General features: G+C 42.6%; 1 protein-coding gene across 1 annotated transcript; it reads left to right on the top strand.

Annotated features, from left to right (window-relative positions):
• The first annotated feature begins 10,273 nt into the window (after window positions 1-10,273).
• Window positions 10,274-15,171, top strand: CCDC185 (coiled-coil domain containing 185). Its single transcript, XM_032790653.2, is given in 1 exon segment — window positions 10,274-15,171. A coding segment is annotated over 1 exon segment (1,941 nt). The 3' UTR covers window positions 12,215-15,171.
• The last annotated feature ends 6,015 nt before the right edge of the window (window positions 15,172-21,186 follow it).

Raw genomic sequence — 21,186 nt, 5'->3', positions numbered from 1 at the left:
TCACCCTTGTTGCTCACACTTCTAAACTTAATCCAGAGACTCGGGTTTTTCTGCAGTTTTATACCAGAGCTCTGAGCAGTCATACTGCTCTCTTACCTACAATACAACTCCCCCACTTTTTCTGCCCTGCCTGTCCTTCTTGAACAGTTTATATCCATCCATAACAGTACTCCAGTCCTGTGAATTATCCCACCAAGCCTCTGTTATTCCAATCACATCATAGTTCCTTGACTGTGCCAGGATTTCCAGTTCTCCCTGCTTGTTTCCCATGCTTCTTGCATTTGTGTATAGGCACTTAAGATAACTTGCTGATTGTCCCACTTTCTCAGTCTGAGACAGGAGCCCTCCTCTTCTAGAGCATGGCAGGCAAAACTTGAAACTTCTAAAGTGAATAGAGATTGGGTTGGCCTCACAATTTCTAGTTGCTTTAATTCTAAAGTGAGGGGCATTACTATACTAATAAGTTTAAAGTTAATATTCTGAGGTCTGACAGTGAGGACAGATTTACTGGTCTCAAGGCAGAAATTGGCAATTCTGTAGTCATTTGCCAATCTGTATGGGCCAAATCAGGATGATCCCATATTTTTTCATAACATTGAGTATAAATGAAATGGGCCACCATCCTACTATAGATTGAGACTTTACAAAGCTCTAGACCCAGTCATTGATAAATCTTCTCCACCTCCATATAAAAATAATACTTCATACATACATGGCTGACTTGGGTGTACAAGATGTGTGGAGGCTCGGTAATCCTACAGCCAGAGATTATAGGGGGCGTTTTCTGCAGCTCATTCAACATATCCAAAATTGGACTATTTCTTAGTGTCATAAGACTTGATCCTTCTATCTCTGGTGGTGGCATTGTTATATTGTTATAGCTGATCATGCTCCTATACATGTCCTTTAGGGTCCCAGTGTATGGGACCTGTCATGCTGTCTGGAATGGATCACAACTGTGAGTGCCTACCTCATGGTGGACTGTTAAATTTCATCAAGCAAGTAACAGGTGTGAACTCCTGGATCACTGTACCAGTCTTACCATAGAGTCACAGACAGTCCCCTTAGACTCTCCAGACTATCTTGCCACTCAGACAAACTGAACTTTGTGATAAAAGGCCACTTAAACCAAAAAATAATACCGTATCAGGTTTCTTTCAGTCCCAAGAGACCAGTCACTTACCCTAAATCAACTGGTACTTTCGATCTTACACCAAAACAGTTTCCCAAAAGTTTTTTAAGGTAACCAGACAGTCTCTGGGGATCTCCATTTTGCATCTGGTGCACTTCTCTGTAAGAGTCCAAATAGTTAAGAGACATAAGATCTTTCTTTGAATCCATATTTATAGCTTCTTTTGACAGAATAAATTGACAAGCTACCCACGTGGGCTTGTCTTTTGACTATCATATATAATGGCCAATTGCTTTGATATTAGCATTTTCTGTTTAGAGTCCTTCATTATCGTTTCACAAAATTTCTTTAACGGGTTATTTAGTTACAAGGGTATACACAATATAAATGTTTACAGGAACAGATAAGTAAAAACAATGCATATAACATCTCATAGTTTTCATGAAGTTTAAACACCCAATATACTCTTCTACATCTAACCATTACTTTGATCTACACTCAAACTAAATATGAGTTAACAGTATAATACTGTTGCAACAATGCAAACATCATTATAGCATGTATTAGCAGGAGTGTTGTAAGCAAGACATGAGAAGTAATTCTTCCACTTTACTCCACACTGATTAGGCCTTAGCTGAATATTGTGTCCTGTTCTGGGTGCCACATTTCAGGAAAGATGTGGACAAATTGGAGAAAGTCCAGAGAAGAACACCAAAAATGATTAAAGGTCTAGAAAATGACCTATGAGGGAAGGTTAAAAGAATGTGGTTTGCCTATTCTGGAGAAGAGAAGACAGAGGGGACATGATAATAGTTTGCAAGCAAATAAAAGATTGTTACAAGGAAGATGGAGAAAAATTGATTTCCTTAACCTCTAAGGATAGGACAAGAAGCAATGGGCTTAAATTGTAGCAAAGTCTGTTTAGGCTGGACATTAGGAAAAAATTCCCAACTATCAGGGTAGCTCAGCACTGGAATAAATTGCCTAGGGAGGTTGTGGAATCTCCATCACTGGAGATTTTTAAGAACAGGTTAAACAAACACCTGTCAGGGATGGTCTAGATAATACTTAGTCCTGACATGAGAGCAGGGGACTGGACTAGATGAACTCTCAAGGTCCCTTCCAGTTCTATGATTCTATAGTATAATCCCATTTACCCAAAAACCCTGTCCAAACCTCTGCATTATCTGAATCCCTTCCTTGTCCACCAGCACAAGATACATGCCCTCTGCAGCATATATCTCATGCTGGGAAACAAGGAAGGGAATTGGACAGGGCCAGTGCAACCTATTAGGTGACCTAGGCCTTTGCCTAGGACACTAGGATTTGGGAGGCAGCATTTTCTTTGGCAGCAACTGTGGCGGCCAGATCTTTGGCCACCCCGGTCACCGCCGGCATTTAGGTGGAGGGAGCTGGGGGAGGAAGGCGCGAGGAGGGCTGCCTGCAGCAAGTGGGGGGGGGACTCCCCACCCCAGCTCACCCCTGCTCCGCCTCTTCCCAGAGCATGCCATCGCTGCTTCACTTCTCCCACCTCCCAGGCTTGCGGCGCCTAAGCTGATTGTTCCCCATGCTATTTGGATAAGAAAGAGTATATTGCATTTATAAAGGCTTTATCAAATTTTGAAAAAAACCCAACAAAAAAACTTTCTAATATCTATGCCTAACAGAAGTAGTTTATTTTTCCTTCAACTATTTGTGTGTGACTTTTACTGAAATCTATACAATGCAATTGGTCCTTTCAGTAATTCATTTGCATAGGTTGCATTTTCATAATTCATTTTATGAACTGGGATATTTTTTAGAAGGTTGTCTGCTTTCATTTACATTATTCTGTATATGCTCTATGCTCTCAAGTACATTATGTCTAACAGATGCTAAATAATAACCCAAAGAACAAATTATCTGTCACTTTAAAGAGTGACTAGAAATCAGTTTATTATTAAACATTCTATCTGCTACAAGACGAGAGTGTTGTACACACACAAGGCAGGGTGATGAATATGTGATACTGTTCATTTGAGTTTTCTATACACAACAAATTGCATGAATAAGAGACATACCAGTTGTGACGATGCGGTTCTGGTGGGACCCAACTGAGAGTGCCAATTCAGGACCAATTGCTTAAACAGGGCAGTCACAGCCCTAGGCTGGGGTTTTTCCACCTCTAAGGCAAACCAAACCAGCCAGACAAAAATGACTTTAGTTTCACCCCACTGGCTAACCACAAGTCACACAAGCAATTTCCTTAGACACTCCAGTCTCCACAGTCTCACCACCAGTCCCACTTGTCCTGGGGATGAATGGTTATGAAAACCAACACTCCAGAAAAGAAAAAGGTTCTTCGATCCCAAAGGACCAAGCCCAGACCCAGGTCATAAACACATCAGATCTTACCCACAAATCATGCTGTTGCCAATCTTTAGAATCTAAAATCTAAAGCTTTATTCATATAGGGAAAAATAGAGATGAGAGCTAGAATTGGTTAAATAGAATCAATTACATACAGTAATGGCAAAGTTCTTAGTTAGGCTTGCAGCAGTGATGGAGTAAATTGCAGGTTCAAATCAAGTCTCTGGAACATCCCCTGCTGGGATGGGTCATTCAGTCTTTTGTGCAGAGCTTCAGTTTGTAGCAAAGTCCCTCCAGAGGTAAGAAGTAGGATTGAAGACAAGATGGAGATGAGGCATCAGCCTTATACAGGCTTTTCCAGGTGTAAGAACTTTGTTCTTATGTGGAAAGCTACAGCAAAAGAGTCTGTCAGTCCAATGGCGCCAGTTTCTGCACACCCTGCTGAGTCACAATGCGTATCTGCCTCCTCTCAATGGGTCAATTGTGTAGGCTGATGGTCCTTAATGGCCATCAAGCAGACTAAGCTGAGCTAACACACTTGTTCTGGGATCTTTCCCAGTACACAGCACAAGTTTGAAATATAGACAGTATACGCCAATATCATAACTCTCAACTACAAATGATACAGACAGCATAATCATAACCAGCAACCCGTAACCTGGTCTTAGACACCTTATATGACCCCCTTTACATAGGATTTGGTGCCACTACAGGACCTTGGTTGCAAACATGTTCTATATGGTCCCAGTTTATCAATAACGTCACACCAGTGTAACCCACAAAGCAGCAGTTTTCAAGTCATACTTAACAGGACATTATATAAGTAAACCCCAGTCAAAGTTTGATGTAGGCATGTGTGTCCAAATGGCCTAAAAGGTGAGTCTAAAGTTAATACACAATTACAAATCAGCACAGATTTCTGATTATACCCAGGTTTCTTTGAGTAAAGAAAATAGGAAATAAGTCAATAAAGTTTGAAAATGTTAAAAACACAGTGCAGTACCTACAGTGCAGTGACTGTCAATACAGAGCAAAACCAAATATTCTAATATTATTAAAATATATTTTAAAATGGCTCACTGATAGAAAATGTATGTAAAAATGTGGCCTTTTCCAATTGGGGTTGTAACAAAAGTTGTGCCCCTTAACTGTAGACTGATAACCTGGTCAGTCATCCACAGCTTCATGATGTCTAACCTGCTTCTCACTGTACTTTGAATAAGAATGTGAAGTTAAAAAAGCCTTCAGCTAATTCAAACACTGCCTCCTGCCTCCTTAAAAAACACTGGCCATAGGGTGATGAGATGTCCAATTTTATAGGACAGTCCTGATTTTTGGCTCTTTTTCTATATAGCTCCTATCACCCACCTCCATCCTGATTTTTCACACTTGCTGTCTGGTCACCCTAACTGGTCACTAAGAGCTTAGCACCCCAATGCTTTTCTGATTACACAGACTCTCAAATGAACCAAGAAAACAAGTAAACTCCAACATATAGTCCTCATCTTTGTGGATGTTCTGCCCCTTTCAAAGAACTCTCTGCAGAGCCTTTCATTTGTTCAGTTTATTGCCAGAATAATAAGATCCAACTCGCAGCAGATAGACATAGTTGTGTTTAAATCAGCTCCCCTTATTTTCTTCTCTGCTGGGTTGAACTATAACAATGGCAATGAAGATCTTCTATCCCATGAGTGTCCAGTACTCTCACTGCCTGAACAAGAACAAAAGAAAAGAGGTTCACCTAGAAACAAGGTGCTAGGGTGCTGCTTTTGCTGCAGGAGTAGCATGGGCCAGCCAGCAAGAGAGGGGGAGTAAGCAACAAAACATCAAAACAAAGGGAGGAGGCAGCTGCAATTTTGGAGGTGCTGCAGACAAAGCAGTGATCTCTGATGGAGAAGCAGCCATGTTGGCATCATACAAGCACAAAACGGTCAGTTGTAGCCTGCACTGACAGTATACAGTCAGAGAGCTGAAGTGTGGCCAAAGGAGGAATTCTGCATGTTATGTTCGGACTCAGCAGAGAAGGAGATACAGCACACGCCTGTTTCTATTCACTTTATTGTTCTAGCTGCAAAACTGAAACTAACACGAAAGTGAGGCTTTGCAGTGGGGAGGGGAAAATGCTAAAACATTTAAAAGGACAGGGCATCACATTCCTCCAAAACTACTTATAAAAACTTTCCAAATACATATAATTTATTGGTTACATAGCTAAACACTAAGACTGTATAACCTAACTAAAAGTTGCAAGTGGACTACCAGAGACTTTTAAATTGCAAGGATTTGTCTGCTCTGGAACAGCAACTCACTAACTAAAGACCTAGAAGTACAGGCACACAAATAGTTCTCACTGTCTTGGGATAGTGGTGTGGCAGTGTCCTGAACAGGAACAGTTGGTGGTAAGGAATCAACTGGATCTGGTAGCAAAATTTCTCCTACCACATCAAAATTATGAGTTGTAATGGAAGGAGCTTCAATTGGAGGAATAGAAAGTCCTACTGTAACATCCCTGGACTCTGGTACTTGCCAAGACTGCAGTTGGTCCATGTGTCATATCAGGATGGTGCAAGTCCCAACAGGTATGCAAAGATTGCTTCAAGAAACGAATTGCAGGTCACTTCAGGAGAGTAGCATGTGGTGTGTTTCTGTAGGCAAGCAAGAAATGGTCCTGTTTCTGCCGATGGCTCAAAATAGACTTGCTAGGTCTTCAGGCAACTGACTCAAGTGTTTTCACAAAGAGTTCTGTTAGTCTGTTCATTGCAGGAGAGTAAGGAGCAGAGCACTGGTGCTGAATTCCATTTGAAACTAGGAACTTCTGAAATTCTTTAGAACAGAAATGAGGTACAATGTCACTCTCCAACTGTAATGGTAAACCAAATTGGCTAAATAAGGTACAAGGATGTCCAATTGTCTCTGCAGCAGAAATCATTTAAACGTCTGGACATTTTGAATGGGTGTTGACTATGAACAAAAATATAATCTCCTAAAGATCCAGCAAAGTCCATGTGAATGCATGTCCAAGGACACTGAGGCTACAACCAAGGGTGCAGATGATCTGGGCCAGAATCATGCTGTATTTGCCAACAAGTAGTGCAGCACTTCAACAAAGATATTGAGAGGACCTAACTTCAGGCTATTGCCTTCATCCTTGCAATGCCAAAAGGACCGTTGTGAAGAGCTTCTAAAACCTGAGATTGAAGTGATTTCAGAATGATTTCTTGCATTTCCCATAAGATGTCAACATGAATTATCTGTGTATCTTGATTGCATGACATGAATTGTATCAACTGGGAATTTCTTATGATTCAACACTGTATCCTGTAATACCATTCCCGTCACAAAAGAAAGCACATCATCCTTAGTGGATTCTTTGTAGATGTCTGAGCTAGGTTATACATTGCTATCAAATTGATATAAAACCATGTGTTCAAATTTTGGGGGTGACTGCCCATTAACACTGCTGTGCAGAGTCTCTTTAACAAATTGAACAGTATAGGAATAATCTCAAAGTAGCGATCCTCATAATTGCATACGAGCAGCAGCTAATAATGGAATTCCACGTTTCAGTCCAAAAATTGAAAGTAAAGGGTGATGATCTATCAGCAAAGTAAAACGTCTACCTTAAGGATAGATATGAACTTCCCAATTCTGAAGATAATGCTGAGAGCTTCTCACTCAATGTGCACGTAGTTCTTCTCAGGGGCAGTGAGTGTTCATGAGGCGAAGGCAAGGGGTCTCTTAATGCCATAAGAGAAAATGTGGAAAAGAACTGCACCCACTCCATATAGTGAAGCATCACAAGCCAATTGCAATGGTAGCAAGGCATCAAAGTGCATAAGAATTTCAGCTGATGTCAGCTTCTTTTGAGTCCTTCTATACACACTTACATCCTTTAGTCCACTTCCATTTTTTTTCTTTGCTTGTAACAGTTCATGTAAAGGCATCAAGTCCTAAGAATGAATGTAATTGTGACATCCTCTGGAGGGGGCACTTCAAGAACTGCCTTCTCTTTCTCTAATAATTTCCTTAAGCTCATAGCATCAATTACATGTCTAAAGTATTCAACTGAATATTTGAAAAACCTCACATTTGCATCAATGTACTCAGTCCATGGTCTTCCAAATGTTGCATGACAGCATCCAAATTTCAAAGATGATCCTCTTCATCCTTTTGTGTAATAAGGATGTGATCTAAATAGCTGCAAACTCCTTTCAGTCTCTTCAAATCTCATCCATTGCTTTCTGGAACACAGCACATACAAATGTGCTACCTAAAAGCCTCCTGTTGTACCAAAATAAGACTTTTTGCACAATGATTTTGAGACAGTTGCAAGATGCTGGATCAATCTCCATTTGTAGGTGTGAATCGAGCAAATCCAATTTATTGAAACACTGTCCACCACTGAGAGAAGCAAACAAATCTTCAATACAAGATAACGGATACTGGTCTGAATATAAAACGGATTCCGTGTCGCTTTGATAGCTCCACAAATTTGGACTGGGCCATCCTTCTTGATCGTTTGATGAATGTAACCAATTCACTATGTGAAATTGGTGACAAGACTCTGGTGTTCATTAAATGGTCCAAATCAGCTTGCACCAGAGGCTTCAGAGCATAAGGCACAATTCTGGGCTTGCAATATTTTGATTGCCTGTCAGACTTAATAGTGAGCTTCACAGATACATTACTTATCTGTCCCAAGTTCTTTTTCAAATATTTGACATGTCTGTCCAGTATTTTCTGAAAGTTTCACGGTGCTTTTTTGATCACCCTGATCTCTGTTCACCTTAGCTTAAGCCAAGATCTGCCAAATAATGGTTGATACCCTTGTATGTATCTGAAAGAAAGTAAAACATCTTATTGCCCATTGTATTGAAATTTCACTTGGAGTATGCCTTAGAAAAGTTAGTCCCAAGACATACAAGTCTTCAAAACTACAGAGATTTCTTTCAGAAGAACTTGTGACAATGTCTGGAAATAGGTAGATACAGAAATCAGTAAGATGGCACCTCCAGTATTAAGCCCCATTCTGATAGGAACTCTTGATCAAGAGTATCACCCAGATTCCATCTCTGACTCCTGATAACATGTGCACTACTAGGTCTTGGTCAGTGTCACTAGAGCTCTGTCTTCACATTCCTGAATTCCTAACTTCAGTCCTTTCCTATGTTCAGTCTTAATAGGTGCTTTCTTGCATGGATGGTTACTCTGTGGTGATGGTCACTGAACTGTGCAACAGGTCACAGTGATGTATCCTTTCTTCTGGCAATTTTTAGCCGATGACCTGGCGTGCCCTACAATCCTTCTCAGCATCTGTAGTTTATGCACAATGGCCACATGGAAATTTCTTTCATTCCATGATCTTCTGTCTCACCAATTCAGAAGGTGAACATCTCAGTTCATACTAAATGTCAGAGACTCCAACTCAGTCGTTTTTTAATATAATCACTGATACTGGTCATTGCATAATCCAGAGGCAAAATTAGTCATGCAGTGCATCACTTAATGTTTGTTCAAGCTATCAGTGCTTTGACAACTTCCTTTGAGTAGCCATGAACTATGCTACTGACTCTACACTTCCCTGGTGTCACTGATGTAACCAGTATCATTCTGCTTTCATCAATGAGCTGGGGAGAGATGTTCCTGCATTGCTTCCATAATTGATGCATACGTGGCATCTCTGGACATAGTTGGAGAAAATGGGTCATGCAGCAGCCCATATGCCTTCGGGTCCATCACCATCAGCAAGGTTGGGCAGGTGCTACTGCAGGTGGATAATTTTGTTTGATGATTTTGCAAGTGCTGGGGCTGTGTGATGGATTGGCAGGTGCTTGTGCGGGGGTTTTGTGTGGTGGGCCTGGAGCAGGTGCTGGTGGGGTTGGAGCAGATGGTAGTGAGTCTGTGTGGTGGTTTGAGGCAGGTGCTTGGACCTGTGTGGGGTGGGGCTGGTGCGAGGGTGACTGTGTGGTGGGTGCTGGGGCAGGTGCTGGCTGGCGCTCTGTGTGCTGGGCTGGGGCAGGTGCTGGGGGACTGAGTGTGGTGGGCTGGGACAGGTGCTATGAGCTGTGCGGTGGCAGGTGCGAGGTGGCTGTGCATGGTGGGTTAAGACAGGTGCTGGGGGAGGCTGTGTGTGGTGGGCTGGGGCAGTATTGGGACAGGTGCAGGGTGTGTGTGATGGGTTGAGGTGGGTGGAGGGGGGGCTGTGTGTGGTGGGCTGGAGTAGTGTTGGGGCAGGTGCAGGGTGCGCGTGGTGGGTTGAGGTGGGTGCTGTCAAGGGAGCTGTGTGTGGTGGATGGAGGCGGGGCTGTGTGTGGTGGGCTAGGGCAGTGTTGGGACAGGTGCAGGGTGTGCGTGATGGGTTGAGCTGGGTGGAGGGGGTGGCTGTATGTGGTGGGCTGGGGCAGAGTTGGGGCAGGTGCAGGGTGTGTGTGGTGGGCTGGAGCAGTGTTGGGACAGGTGCAGGGTGTGTGTGGTGGGTGGAGGCGGGGCTGTGTGTGGTGGGCTGGGGCAGTGTTGGGACAGGTGCAGGGTGTGTGTGGTGGGCTGAGCTGGGTGGAGGGGGTGGCTGTGTGTGGTGGGCTGGGGCAGTGTTGGGACAGGTGCAGGGTGTGTGTGGTGGGCTGAGCTGGGTGGAGGGGGTTGCTGTGTGTGGTGGGCTGGGGCAGTGTTGGGGCAGGTGCGAGGTGGCTGCGCGTGGCGGGTTGAGGCGGGCGCGGGGCTAAAAGCTGCTGGCCCATTGTGACGCGGCGCTGCGGTCACTGTGCTGATGCGCAGCGGGGCAGGAGCCGGGCCATGCAGCAGCCGCGGCGGCGGCGGCGAGGGCCGGGGCGGTGTCTCGGGGCCGAGAGCCGCGGGCGCTTCCCCGCGGGCGTCTCCCTGAGTGACCGAGCGTCCTACAGAGGCACCAACAAGTCGCCCGTGCCCCGCAGCTTCCCCCGCGCTGAGCCCGGCTGCCCCGCGCCCGGCTCGGAGATGGCGCGGCCGCGCTCTGGCCGCTTCTCGCCGCCGCACTACCTGGACCCGTACGGGTCGGAGCCGGAGCCGGCTGGCTGGGAAGGGGGCTGCAGCTCGGCCCCGACGTACCAGAAAGCGGGGCTGAGGAAGGGGCAGAAGAGCCGGGTCCCCCAGCAGTCACGCCGCTCCTCCTCCTGGCAGCGGCATGTGCCCCCGGCGCGGGAAGGATATGCGACCTCCCTGAACCCCTCCTGCACCAGCCTCTTCCGGGGGGACTTCCCGGGGCACCACGACAGCAGCCCCTCGGGCCGGGGCAGCCGGCTGGACGAGGTGCTCAGGGAGGACCAGTGGGCCAGCCCTGTGCAGAGGACCCGGGAGTATGGCCCAGATTTCATCTCGGAGGCCAGCAAGCCCCTCTCCGCCTGCGCCTCCTCTTCCTCCTGCCAGCTGGATGCCGCCCCCAGCAAGCCCGGGAAGAAAGAGCTCAAGAGCGGGGGCTGGCAGGAGGCTTGTGAGAGCAGCCCAAGCCTGAGTGACTTGATTCACTCCTTTGCCAGACAGTATGAAGATGAGGATGAAGAGGATACACAGGCTGAAAACAATTACCACAAACACCTCCTCCACCATCCCCCGAGGTCAAGAAGGAGAGAGCCCCAGGTCAGCATCCAGGATCTAACTGATCAGAGATATGAGGACTTAATCCCTGAAAGGGACCGAAAGATTGCAGCTCTGATGCTGGCCAGGCATCGGGAGAAGCAGGATCTGAAAGAGAGGCAGCTGCAGACCTCTGATGCTTGGGATAAGATGAGACAGAGGGATAAGAAGATCAAATCAAAACTGGAAAAAGAAAGGCAGCACCATCTTGCTGAAAGCCTGGAGAAGTGGCAAAGAGACAAAGAGCACAGGAAAGCCAGGCTCTGGCTAGAAGAGCAAGAGCTTTTGAAGGCCAGAGAGAAAGAAATGATGTTACAGCACAAGAAGTGGGAAAAAGTAGCCGAGGAGCAAGAAATGAGGCGGAAGGAAAAACGTGAAAGAACTAAAGTCCAGGCTGAGTACAGGAAACGCTGTCAAGAAAAGCAACTGAGAGAGAAAAGACTAGCTGAGAAGAATGCTAAGCAGTACAACTATAATCTATTAAAGGAAAAAATGGCGCAGGCCTTTGAAAAAAGACTGTTGAAAGAAATGGAGGGGAAGAAAAGGAGTCAAGATCTGAACCAATATGAAAAAAACAGACACAGGCCCCTGAAAGCGCAAATGGATCACCAAGTCAAAGCTGATGAGCTTTATAAGAGGCTTTCTATAGAACAAAAGCTTCAAAGATCTCAAGAAATCCTTGATCAGCTGATGGAAGAAAGGAACAAAGAATTAAAAGAAAAATCTCTAAGGGGTGAAGAACAAGGCCTATTGGCCAAGTTTAGAGCAAAAGAGACCGAGGAAGAAAAAAGAAAGCGTAAAAATATGTTGCTGCAGATAGCGGAGATGAAGATCCAGCAAGCCCGAGAAATTATGTCTAAAAATATCCAAGACAAAGCACAGCGTAGCAAGGAAAGTAACTATTTAAAATAAATGAACCACCACTTTCGAAAACAAAAAGTTGAAGATGATGAAAAATGTCACCTACAGGAAATTCAGGAAGCCATCAAAAGGAAAGATGAAAAAAGCAATAGAATTTTAAGGGACAAGGAAACTGCTATTGAAGACTCTAGAAAGATAGCCAGAGCATCTTATGACCTGAGAGAAAAAGTGAGAGAACTAATTAACAGCCATTCATTTGACTAGATGACTGTAGAAGTCCATCACAATGCAAGTCTTCATAAAGGGATCTAGTAAGACTTAAAAAGAAAAATTGCAATCATTCTTGTGCTAAAATGATGGCTTGCAATACATTCAGTTTGTGGCTTGTCTGGAATTCTGCATTGTATTACACTAAAATGGTTTCACCCTTAACCTGGGTGTGTCTCAAATGCACTGATCATTTCAATAGGATTATGGCCTAAAGGATTCAGTGTTTATTTAAAGTGCACCATTTTGCAATTGTATTCTGTTTATAAACTGAAAATGGGTCACCTGGAATCTATACTATTTAACTGATTAATGTAGAAGGTAGATCTTGTTGGAATCCAGAAAAGGTTCCTAAAAAAGCACAAATGCTATCTAATTGCAGGCACACTGTGAAAACTTGGGCAGATACCTTGTCTTAGTCTGCATTTGTAAAGCACCTTACAGTATTAATGCTACATAAACCCATAACAACAAAGGTCTAGGTTCCAAGATTCCAAGAACTGAATAATGCAACATCCGCAAATATTAAGTAACTTGTTTTTTTTCTGCCTTCAAGCACTTAGTAAATACCCTGATCATACCATATATTTGGTGAGAAACCATTACATAAGTATGTTAGACATGAATCATGCCAGATCTAAACAATCTATGGATGCAGGTATTTTGAGACTGATAGTGCTTTGATACAGTGGAGTTCTTGCTTAGTTCTCACTGTGAGCCATATGCTTTTTTTTTTAATATATAAAAGATGTTCATTTCAATAGGGAGTTCCACATATTGACAGATAGAGGATCTGACCCTGATTGTATAAAGATTTGGTTGCTTTCATACTGAACATGCATGTATCCAAACATTTTCTTTATTTCTATTTCTGGTGTCTGGTTATTTCCTCGACTGTTTAAAATCTGAACTTTTCAAGCACTGAACACATTTGAGTGTGGCTTTTAAAAAAAAACGCTATTATTTTATCATATCTGCATTTGATAGACTAGATGCATGGCTAATGTTAGAGACTTAAACCTTCCTCTCTTACCCCAATCTTTCACCAGTACTGATTTGACACTAGAAAGAATGCTACTGATCAATATATAAAGAAAAAATATTTACCAATAGAGTATGTGGAGTGAAATCCAGATGCAACTGAAGTCAGTAGCAAAATTCCCATTGACTTTTGTGGGGTTAGGATTTCCCCCCTCCTATAGCAGATTTTAAAGTCACTCATTTACAATCTAGTTAAGGGACTGCCATACTTCCACTGTCCCAAATGTGTCATACTTCAGCAAAAAGGTGCCCAAAGGCATCAAATTCAAGTGCTTTCATCTTGAATAGATTCAACTCGATTCACTTGGTCAAAATGCTTCATATCACATAAGGTTTCAGAACACTGAATTATATTAAAAATGGAAGGGGTGAAATCCTAGCCCCACTGAAGTGGGCTTGGATGCTTTCCCACCATGTCCAAACAAACATTCAGCTTCTAGTTTTTACTTGCTGAGATCACAATATGGTTTTATTTCTAATTAATTGTATTGCTTTTGAAGCACAGCTAAAGTTCCATTTTGGACATTTAGTTGAATTTACTGAGATCTTAATGCAACATAAAATGCATCTCTTGTCCATTTCCTGTAGTTATGGACATTATGATGTTGGTTTTAAAAAACTGACAAGCACATTTGAGATGCAGTTTCTGGAACTAGAATATTCCAAGAAGCTATTTTAAACAGTGGCAATAGGAGGCTCGGGAATGCTGTGTGTATTTGAAAATCTAAGCTTTCAATTAAAATGTAAAGTTTGTATATTATGTTGTATAGTATTTCCTCTTAGCTGAGCTTTTAAAGCACCGAACAAATTTGGCTACAGCTTTTTTAAAACATTTGTTATAATTCTGCCATATGAATGCTACTTCAATCAGTAGAAAGCCATATGGTAAAGGACTGGTAATGATACAGAAGGCCTTCCACTTCACGAACACTGAGTTATTCCCATTGGTAAAATTACCAGTGGTCAGTTTTAGTTCTCAAACATTTAATCAATCTTACATATATACTCCAAATAATTCATATACTGAATTTAATTCTAGTAATAGCTAAATAATCCAAAACAGTAATCATTTTGGAAATATTCTGTTTACATTATAATATGTGGAATAATTTTGTTGTTCCTACATTGTACAATTAGTAGCTTTATGCAAAGAAAATGTAAAAGGAACTATATCGGAAACAGTTTTAAGTGGAATTACTAATGTAAAATATATTAATTGCTTTAAAGACTGAATAACATATTTTACTCTTGTTGAAACCAGTGGATTATTTGATTTTTATATCAAAATATTCTGAGTACTTCTAAAACACTTAGATGTAGATGTAGAGTTTTGTGATGTGAAGCAATATTTGCATCAAGTTGAATACTACTGAAACTTCAAATTGTAAAACAAGATGTAGTAGACCACCTAAGAATAGTATCAGAGGGGTAGCTGTGTTAGTCTGGATGTGTAAAAGCAGCAAAGAATCCTGTGGCACCTCATAGACTAACAGACGTTTTGGAGCATGAGCTTTCATGGGTGAATACCCACTTCGTCAGATGCATGCATCTGGTGCAGTGGGTTTTCACCCACGAAAGCTCATGCTCCAAAACGTCTGTTAGTCTATTAGGTGCCACAGGATTCTTTGCTGCACCTAAGAATAAAACTTCATTAGTGTTAGTATACTATCAGAAATGTATATGTTCATAGATTCATAGATTGTAGGGCTGGAAGGGACCTCGAGAGGTCATTGAGTCCAGTCCCCTGCCCTGATGGCAGGACCAAATATTGTCTAGACCATCCCTGATAGACATTTATCTAACCTACTCTTAAATATCTGCAGAGATGGAGATTCCGCAACCTCCCTAGGCAGTTTATTCCAGCGTTTAACCATCCTGACTGTTATGAACTTTTTCCTAATGTCCAGCCTAAACCTCCCTTGCTTCAGTTTAAGCCCATTGCTTCTTGTTCTATCCTTAGAGGCTAAGATAAATATGTTTTCTCCCTCTTCCTTATGACACCCCCTTTAGATACCTGAAAACAGCTATCATGTCCTCTCTCAGTCTTCTCTTTTCCAAACTAAACAAACCCAATTCTTTCAGCCTTCCTTCATAGGTCATGTTCTCTAGACCTTTAATCATTCTTGTTGCTCTTCTCTGAACCCTCTCCAATTTCTCCACATCTTTCTTGAAATGCGGTGCCCAGAACTGGACACAATACTCCAGTTGAGGCCTAACCAGCGCAGAGTAGAGCGGAAGAATGACTTCTCGTGTCTTGTTTACAACACACCTGTTAATGCATCCCAGAATCACGTTTGCTTTTTTTGCAACAGTATCACACTGTTGACTCATATTTAGCTTGTGGTCCACTATGACCCCTAGATCTCTTTCTGCCATACTCCTTCCTAGACAGTCTCTTCCCATTCTGTATGTGTGAAACTGATTGTTCCTTCCTAAGTGGAGCACTTTGCATTTGTCTTTATTAAACTTAATCCTATTTACCTCAGACCATTTCTCCAATTGGTCCAGATCATTTTGAATTATGACCCTATCCTCCAAAGCAGTTGCAATCCCTCCCAGTTTGGTATCATCTGCAAACTTAATAAGCGTACTTACTATGCCAATATTTAAGTAGCTGAAGATACTGAACAGAGTCAGTCCCAAAACAGACCCCTGCGGAACCCCACTTGTTATACCTTTCCAGCAGGATTGGGAACTATTAATAACTACTCTGAGTACGGTTATCCAGCCAGTTATGCACCCACCTTATAGTAGCCCCATCTAAGTTGTATTTGACTAGTTTATTGATAGGAATATCATGCGAAACTGTATCAAATGCCTTACTAAACTCTAGGTATACCACATCCATCGCTTCTAACTTTATCCACAAGACTTGTTATCTTATCAAAGAAAGCTATCAGATTGGTTTAAGATGATTTGTTCTCTACAAATCCATGCTTGCTATTCCTATCACGGGGTAGGCAACATATGGCGCGCATGCTGAAGGCGGCACACGAGCTGATTTTCAGCGGCATTCAGACTGCCCAGGTCCTGGCCACCAGTCAGGGTGGGTGGGGGCCTCTGCATTTTAATTTAATTTTAAAAGAAGCTTCTTAAACATTTTAAAAACCTTACTTTACATACAACAATAGTTTAGTTATATATTACAGACTTATAGAAAGAGGCCTTATAAAAATGTTAAAATGTATTACCTGGCACAAAACCTTAAATTAGAGTGAATAAATGAAGACTCGGCACACCACTTCTGAAAGGTTGCTGACCCTTGTCCTATCACCTTACCACCTTCCAAGTGTTTGCAGATGATTTCCTTAATTACTTACTCCATTATCTTCCTTGGCACAGAAATTAAACTAACTGGTCTTTAGTTAGTTTATATTTTTTATAAAATATATTTTTTTTCATAAAATTTCTTGGCCAGTGAATCAAATCATTAAATGTTGTGATTTTTCTTACTGTATAACCTCTGTCCTACTGCATTTACCTGTTTGAATTAATATTTTTCTTATAGTATGTTTGATTTTTAAAATGCAAAACATTTTAACATTCACAGCATGCTAGACATAAAAATACATATCATAATAGAGAGAAAAAGGGAAATGCCTTGATAATACTTGAAGAATTATGAAAAACAAGACAGAACCATTCAGAATTTTGTGGGTTTCATTGTACTAAATACCAACCCTCCTGAAGGATCCTGTGATGGAGCTCTACTCAGTGCTTGATGGCATTGTCTCCTGGTGGTTCTGGTTCTGTGTGAGGCTAATGCCCCTTCCTGCAGCTGCACTCTATCACAGTGTCTCTTTCACCCTCTGCAGCTAATCTCTCACTCCAGGATTTGCTGACTCCTCTTAGTGACCCAGCTGGAGGGCTGAGCCACGATGTGGTTTTACCTTCCTCGGATTACCCAAAATTCTTCCACACAAACAGTCACCAGTATTCTTCTATGGCACTACCCTGATGGTACCACTTTCCCAGTGGCCAATATTGAATCTGGGCCCACCTACTACTCTAGTTCAGGGACAACTGTGGGTTCCCTCAGACCCTGTTGCTCTTTCCCACAGCTTCTAGTCATCCCCGCCCCACCAGGTGTACCAGCTCAAACTCCCTCCTCCCAGGAAGTAACTACAGACTACTGATCCGTGTAACCTCAAACACACATCCCTTCTCCTAAGGAAAGATTGCAAACTACTTCCCTGCAGCCCCCTTCCTGTCACTGGCTTTATAAACCCAGACCAGCTCCTCTCCCAGCTGGACTTCATCAGCCAATTAGGTCTTAGTGATCCCAGGCTCTCCTCCTAGTATCTATACTAGGGCTGTCAAGTGATTAAAAAAGTTAATCACGATTGTACTGTTAAACATAATAGAATACAATTTATTTAAATATTTTGGAGGTTTTTTACATTTTCAAATATATTTATTTCAGTTATAACACAAAATACAAAGTGTACAGTGCTCACTTTATATTTTTATTACAAATATTTGCACTGTAAAAAAAGAAATAGTATTTTTAATTCACCTAATGCAAGTGCTGTAATAGAATTGCTTTATCATGAAAGTTGAACTTGCAAATGTAGAATTATGTACCAAAAATTACTTCATTCAAAAATAAAACAATGTAAAACTTTAGAGCCTAGGACTCCATGGACTTTCTATTTCTTGTTCAGTCAACCTCTCAGACAAACAAGTTTTTGTTTTTTTTTACAATTGCAGCAGATAATGCTGCCTGCTTCTTTACAATGTCATCTGAAAGTGAGAACTGGTGTTCCCATGGCACTGTTGTAGCTGGCGTCGCAAGACATTTACATGCCAGATGAGCTAAAGATTCGTATGGAGAGAAGCTGGGGGCAGGTATGTGTACCTGGTAGTGTGGGCCCTTTCTCAGGGTTAGGGTGACCAGACAGCAAATGTGAAACATCAGGACAGGGGGCGGGGGATAAGAAAAAGATCCCTAAATTGGAAATGTATCTCTATAAAATCAGGACATCTGGTCACCCTACTCAGGGTCCTAACAGCACTTTGATTCCTTGGGGGGAGGGATAGCTCAGTGGTTTGAGCATTGGACTGCTAAACCCAAAGTTATGAGTTTAATCCTTGAGAGGGGGCATTTAGGGAACTGGGGTAAAAATCTGTTTGGGGATTGATCCTGCTTTGAATTGTTATATGTTTGGGTTAGACTAGATGGTCTCCTAAGGTCCCTTTCAACCCTCATATTCTATGTCCCTTCATGCATCAACCACCATTCCAGGGGATCCGCATCCATGCTGATGACTGGTTCTGCTCGAAAACAATCCAAAGCAGTGTGGACTGACGTGTTCATTTTCATCATCTGAGTCAGATGCTACCAGCAAAAGGGTTGATTTTCTTTTTTTGGTGGTTTGGGTTCTGTAGTTTCTGCATTGCAGTGTTGCTCTTTTAAGTCTTGTGAGAGCATGCTCCATACCTCATCCCTCTCAGATTTTGGAAGGCACTTCAGATTCTTTAACCTTGGGTCAAGTGCTGTAGCTGTCTTTAGAAATCTCACATTGATACCTTCTTTGTGTTATGTCAAATCTGCAGCAAATGTGTTCTTAAAATGAACATGTGCTGAGTCATCATCCAAGACTACTATAACATGAAATATATGGCAGAATGTGGGTAAAACGGAGCAGGAGACATACAATTCTCCCCCAAGGAGTTCAATCACAAATTCAATTACTACATTATTTTTTAACAAGCATCGTTAGCATGGAAGCATGTTCTCTGGAATGGTGGCTGAAGCATGAAGGGGCATATCAATGTTTACCATATCTGGCACATAAATATCTTGCAATGCCGCTACAAAAATCCCGTTCAAATGCCTGTCCTTATTTTCTGGTGACATTGTAAATAAGAAGAGGGCAGCATTATCTCCCATAAATGTAAACAAACTAGTTTGTCTTAGCGATTGGCTGAATGAGAAGTAGGACTGAGTGGGCTTGTAGGCTGTAAAGTTTTGCATTGTATTGTTTTTGAGTGCAGTTAAGTAACAAAAATAATCTACATTTGTAAGTTGAAATATCATAATAAAGAGATTGTATTACAGTACTTGTATGAGGTGAATTGAAAAATAGTATTTATTTTTATCATTTTACAGTGCAAATATTGTAATAAAAATATAAAGTAAGCACTATACACTTTGTATTTTGTGTTGTAATTGAAATCAATATATTTGAAAATGTAGAAAAACCATCCAAAAATATTTAATAAATTTCAACTTGTAGTCTATTATTTAACAATGAAATTAAAACTGTGATTAATCACAATTAATTTTTTTGAGTTAATTAGGTGAGTTTACGATTAATATCTCTCTCTCATATATATATATATATATATATAAATTCCCCTCTCACCCCTATGGGTGGTATGTGTCTTCCTCAACCTCGGGTCCTCTACCAGAGGCCTGGGAGTTTGAGGGTTCTGCGCAGTATCTTAGCTGTTCCTAGCACTGCACTCTTCTGGACAGAGAGCTCTGATGTTGTTCCTGGGTGGGGATCTGTTGGAGCCACTCACCCAGTTTTAGGAGTCACAGCCCCGAGTGCTCCTACCACCACTGGGACCACTTTTGGACCTTCACTTTCCACATCCTTTCTAGTTCCTCTTTCAGCCCTGGTACTTCTCCAGCTTCTCATATTCCTTCTTCCTGATGTTGCTGTCACTTGGCACTGCTATATCTATCACCAAACCGCTGTCTTCTGGTCCTTGTCTATACCACAGATGTCTGGTTGATTGGCCAGTACCTGCCTGTCCGTCTGGATCTGGAAGTCCCACAGAATCTTAGCCTGCTATTCTCCACAACCTTCTGTGGGAATCTCCCATCTGGTCTTGAGAGGGTCTAGCCCATACGCTGTGCAGATGTTTTCCTGTACACACAATGCCAGCCACTTGGTTGTGCCGTTCAGTGTATGCTGTTTCCTGCCTGCATCTTACATCCTGCCACTATGTGTTGGACTGTCTCTGAGGCCTCTCTGCACAGTCTGCACCTTGGGTCCTCTTCTAGTGTGGTAGCCCCTGCTTCAATGGATCGGTGCTTCAGTGCCTGGTTCCTGTGCTGCTATGATCAGTGCCTCAGTTGCTGTCTTTTAGTCCAGCCCTTCCAGCCAGCTGGTAGGATTTCCAATGCGTCAGCCACCTCAGCTATCTGTCGATGGTAACATCCCCATGAAGTCTTGTCTTGCCATGGCACTTCTTCTGCTTGTCTTCCTCCATGTCTGCTGCTGCCTCAGGCATTCTCATCAGCAGCTCATCTTTGGGGGCCATCTTTTACTGATGTACTCCTGGATGTTCCGGGGTCATCCAGGATAGTGGCCTTGACGTCTTACCAAAGCCCCGCCCGCCTTCTTTTCCGGCTGGTATACAGTCTCTGGGTGTTGGACTTGGGGTGGAAACCTCCGTGCATTGTGAGGAGCTTCCGGGTTTTCACATCGGCAGCTCCATGTCCTCCTTGGCCAGCTCACTATACCGGCAGGGTATCTGATGACTGGCAGGGCGGTATCCGTTGATGGGCGTGGATCTTTGTTCTTCCCACTGAGCTGGCTCTTCAGGACCTGTCTTATCCTTTGGTGATACTTGGATGTTGCGTCTTCCTTGCCTTCCTCATCATGGTTTCCATGTGACGTTGGGACGCCAAGGTAACTTGTAGCTGGTCTGTATGTCTGCTATGTGGCCCGCTGGTAGTTCCACCCCATCAGGTCTTGACTACCTCCCTCTCTTTCAACTACCATCCAGCCACACTTCTCCAGTCTCGAATGACATCCCCCCCCCCCGATATCCTCACTGTAGATCCGCGTCAGGTGGATTAGCGAGTCGATGTCTCGTTCATTCTTAGCATACACTTGATGTCATCCATGTAGAGGAGGTGGCTGATGGTAGTTCCACTCCTGAACCTGTACCCGTATCCAGTCCTTGTGATT

This window comes from Chelonoidis abingdonii, chromosome 3 (genome assembly GCF_003597395.2).
Source record: "Chelonoidis abingdonii isolate Lonesome George chromosome 3, CheloAbing_2.0, whole genome shotgun sequence".
Classification (NCBI taxonomy): Eukaryota; Metazoa; Chordata; order Testudines; family Testudinidae; genus Chelonoidis; species Chelonoidis abingdonii.
Note: the sequence above shows the minus strand (reverse complement) of the source record. Positions and strands in the feature narration are given on the sequence as shown.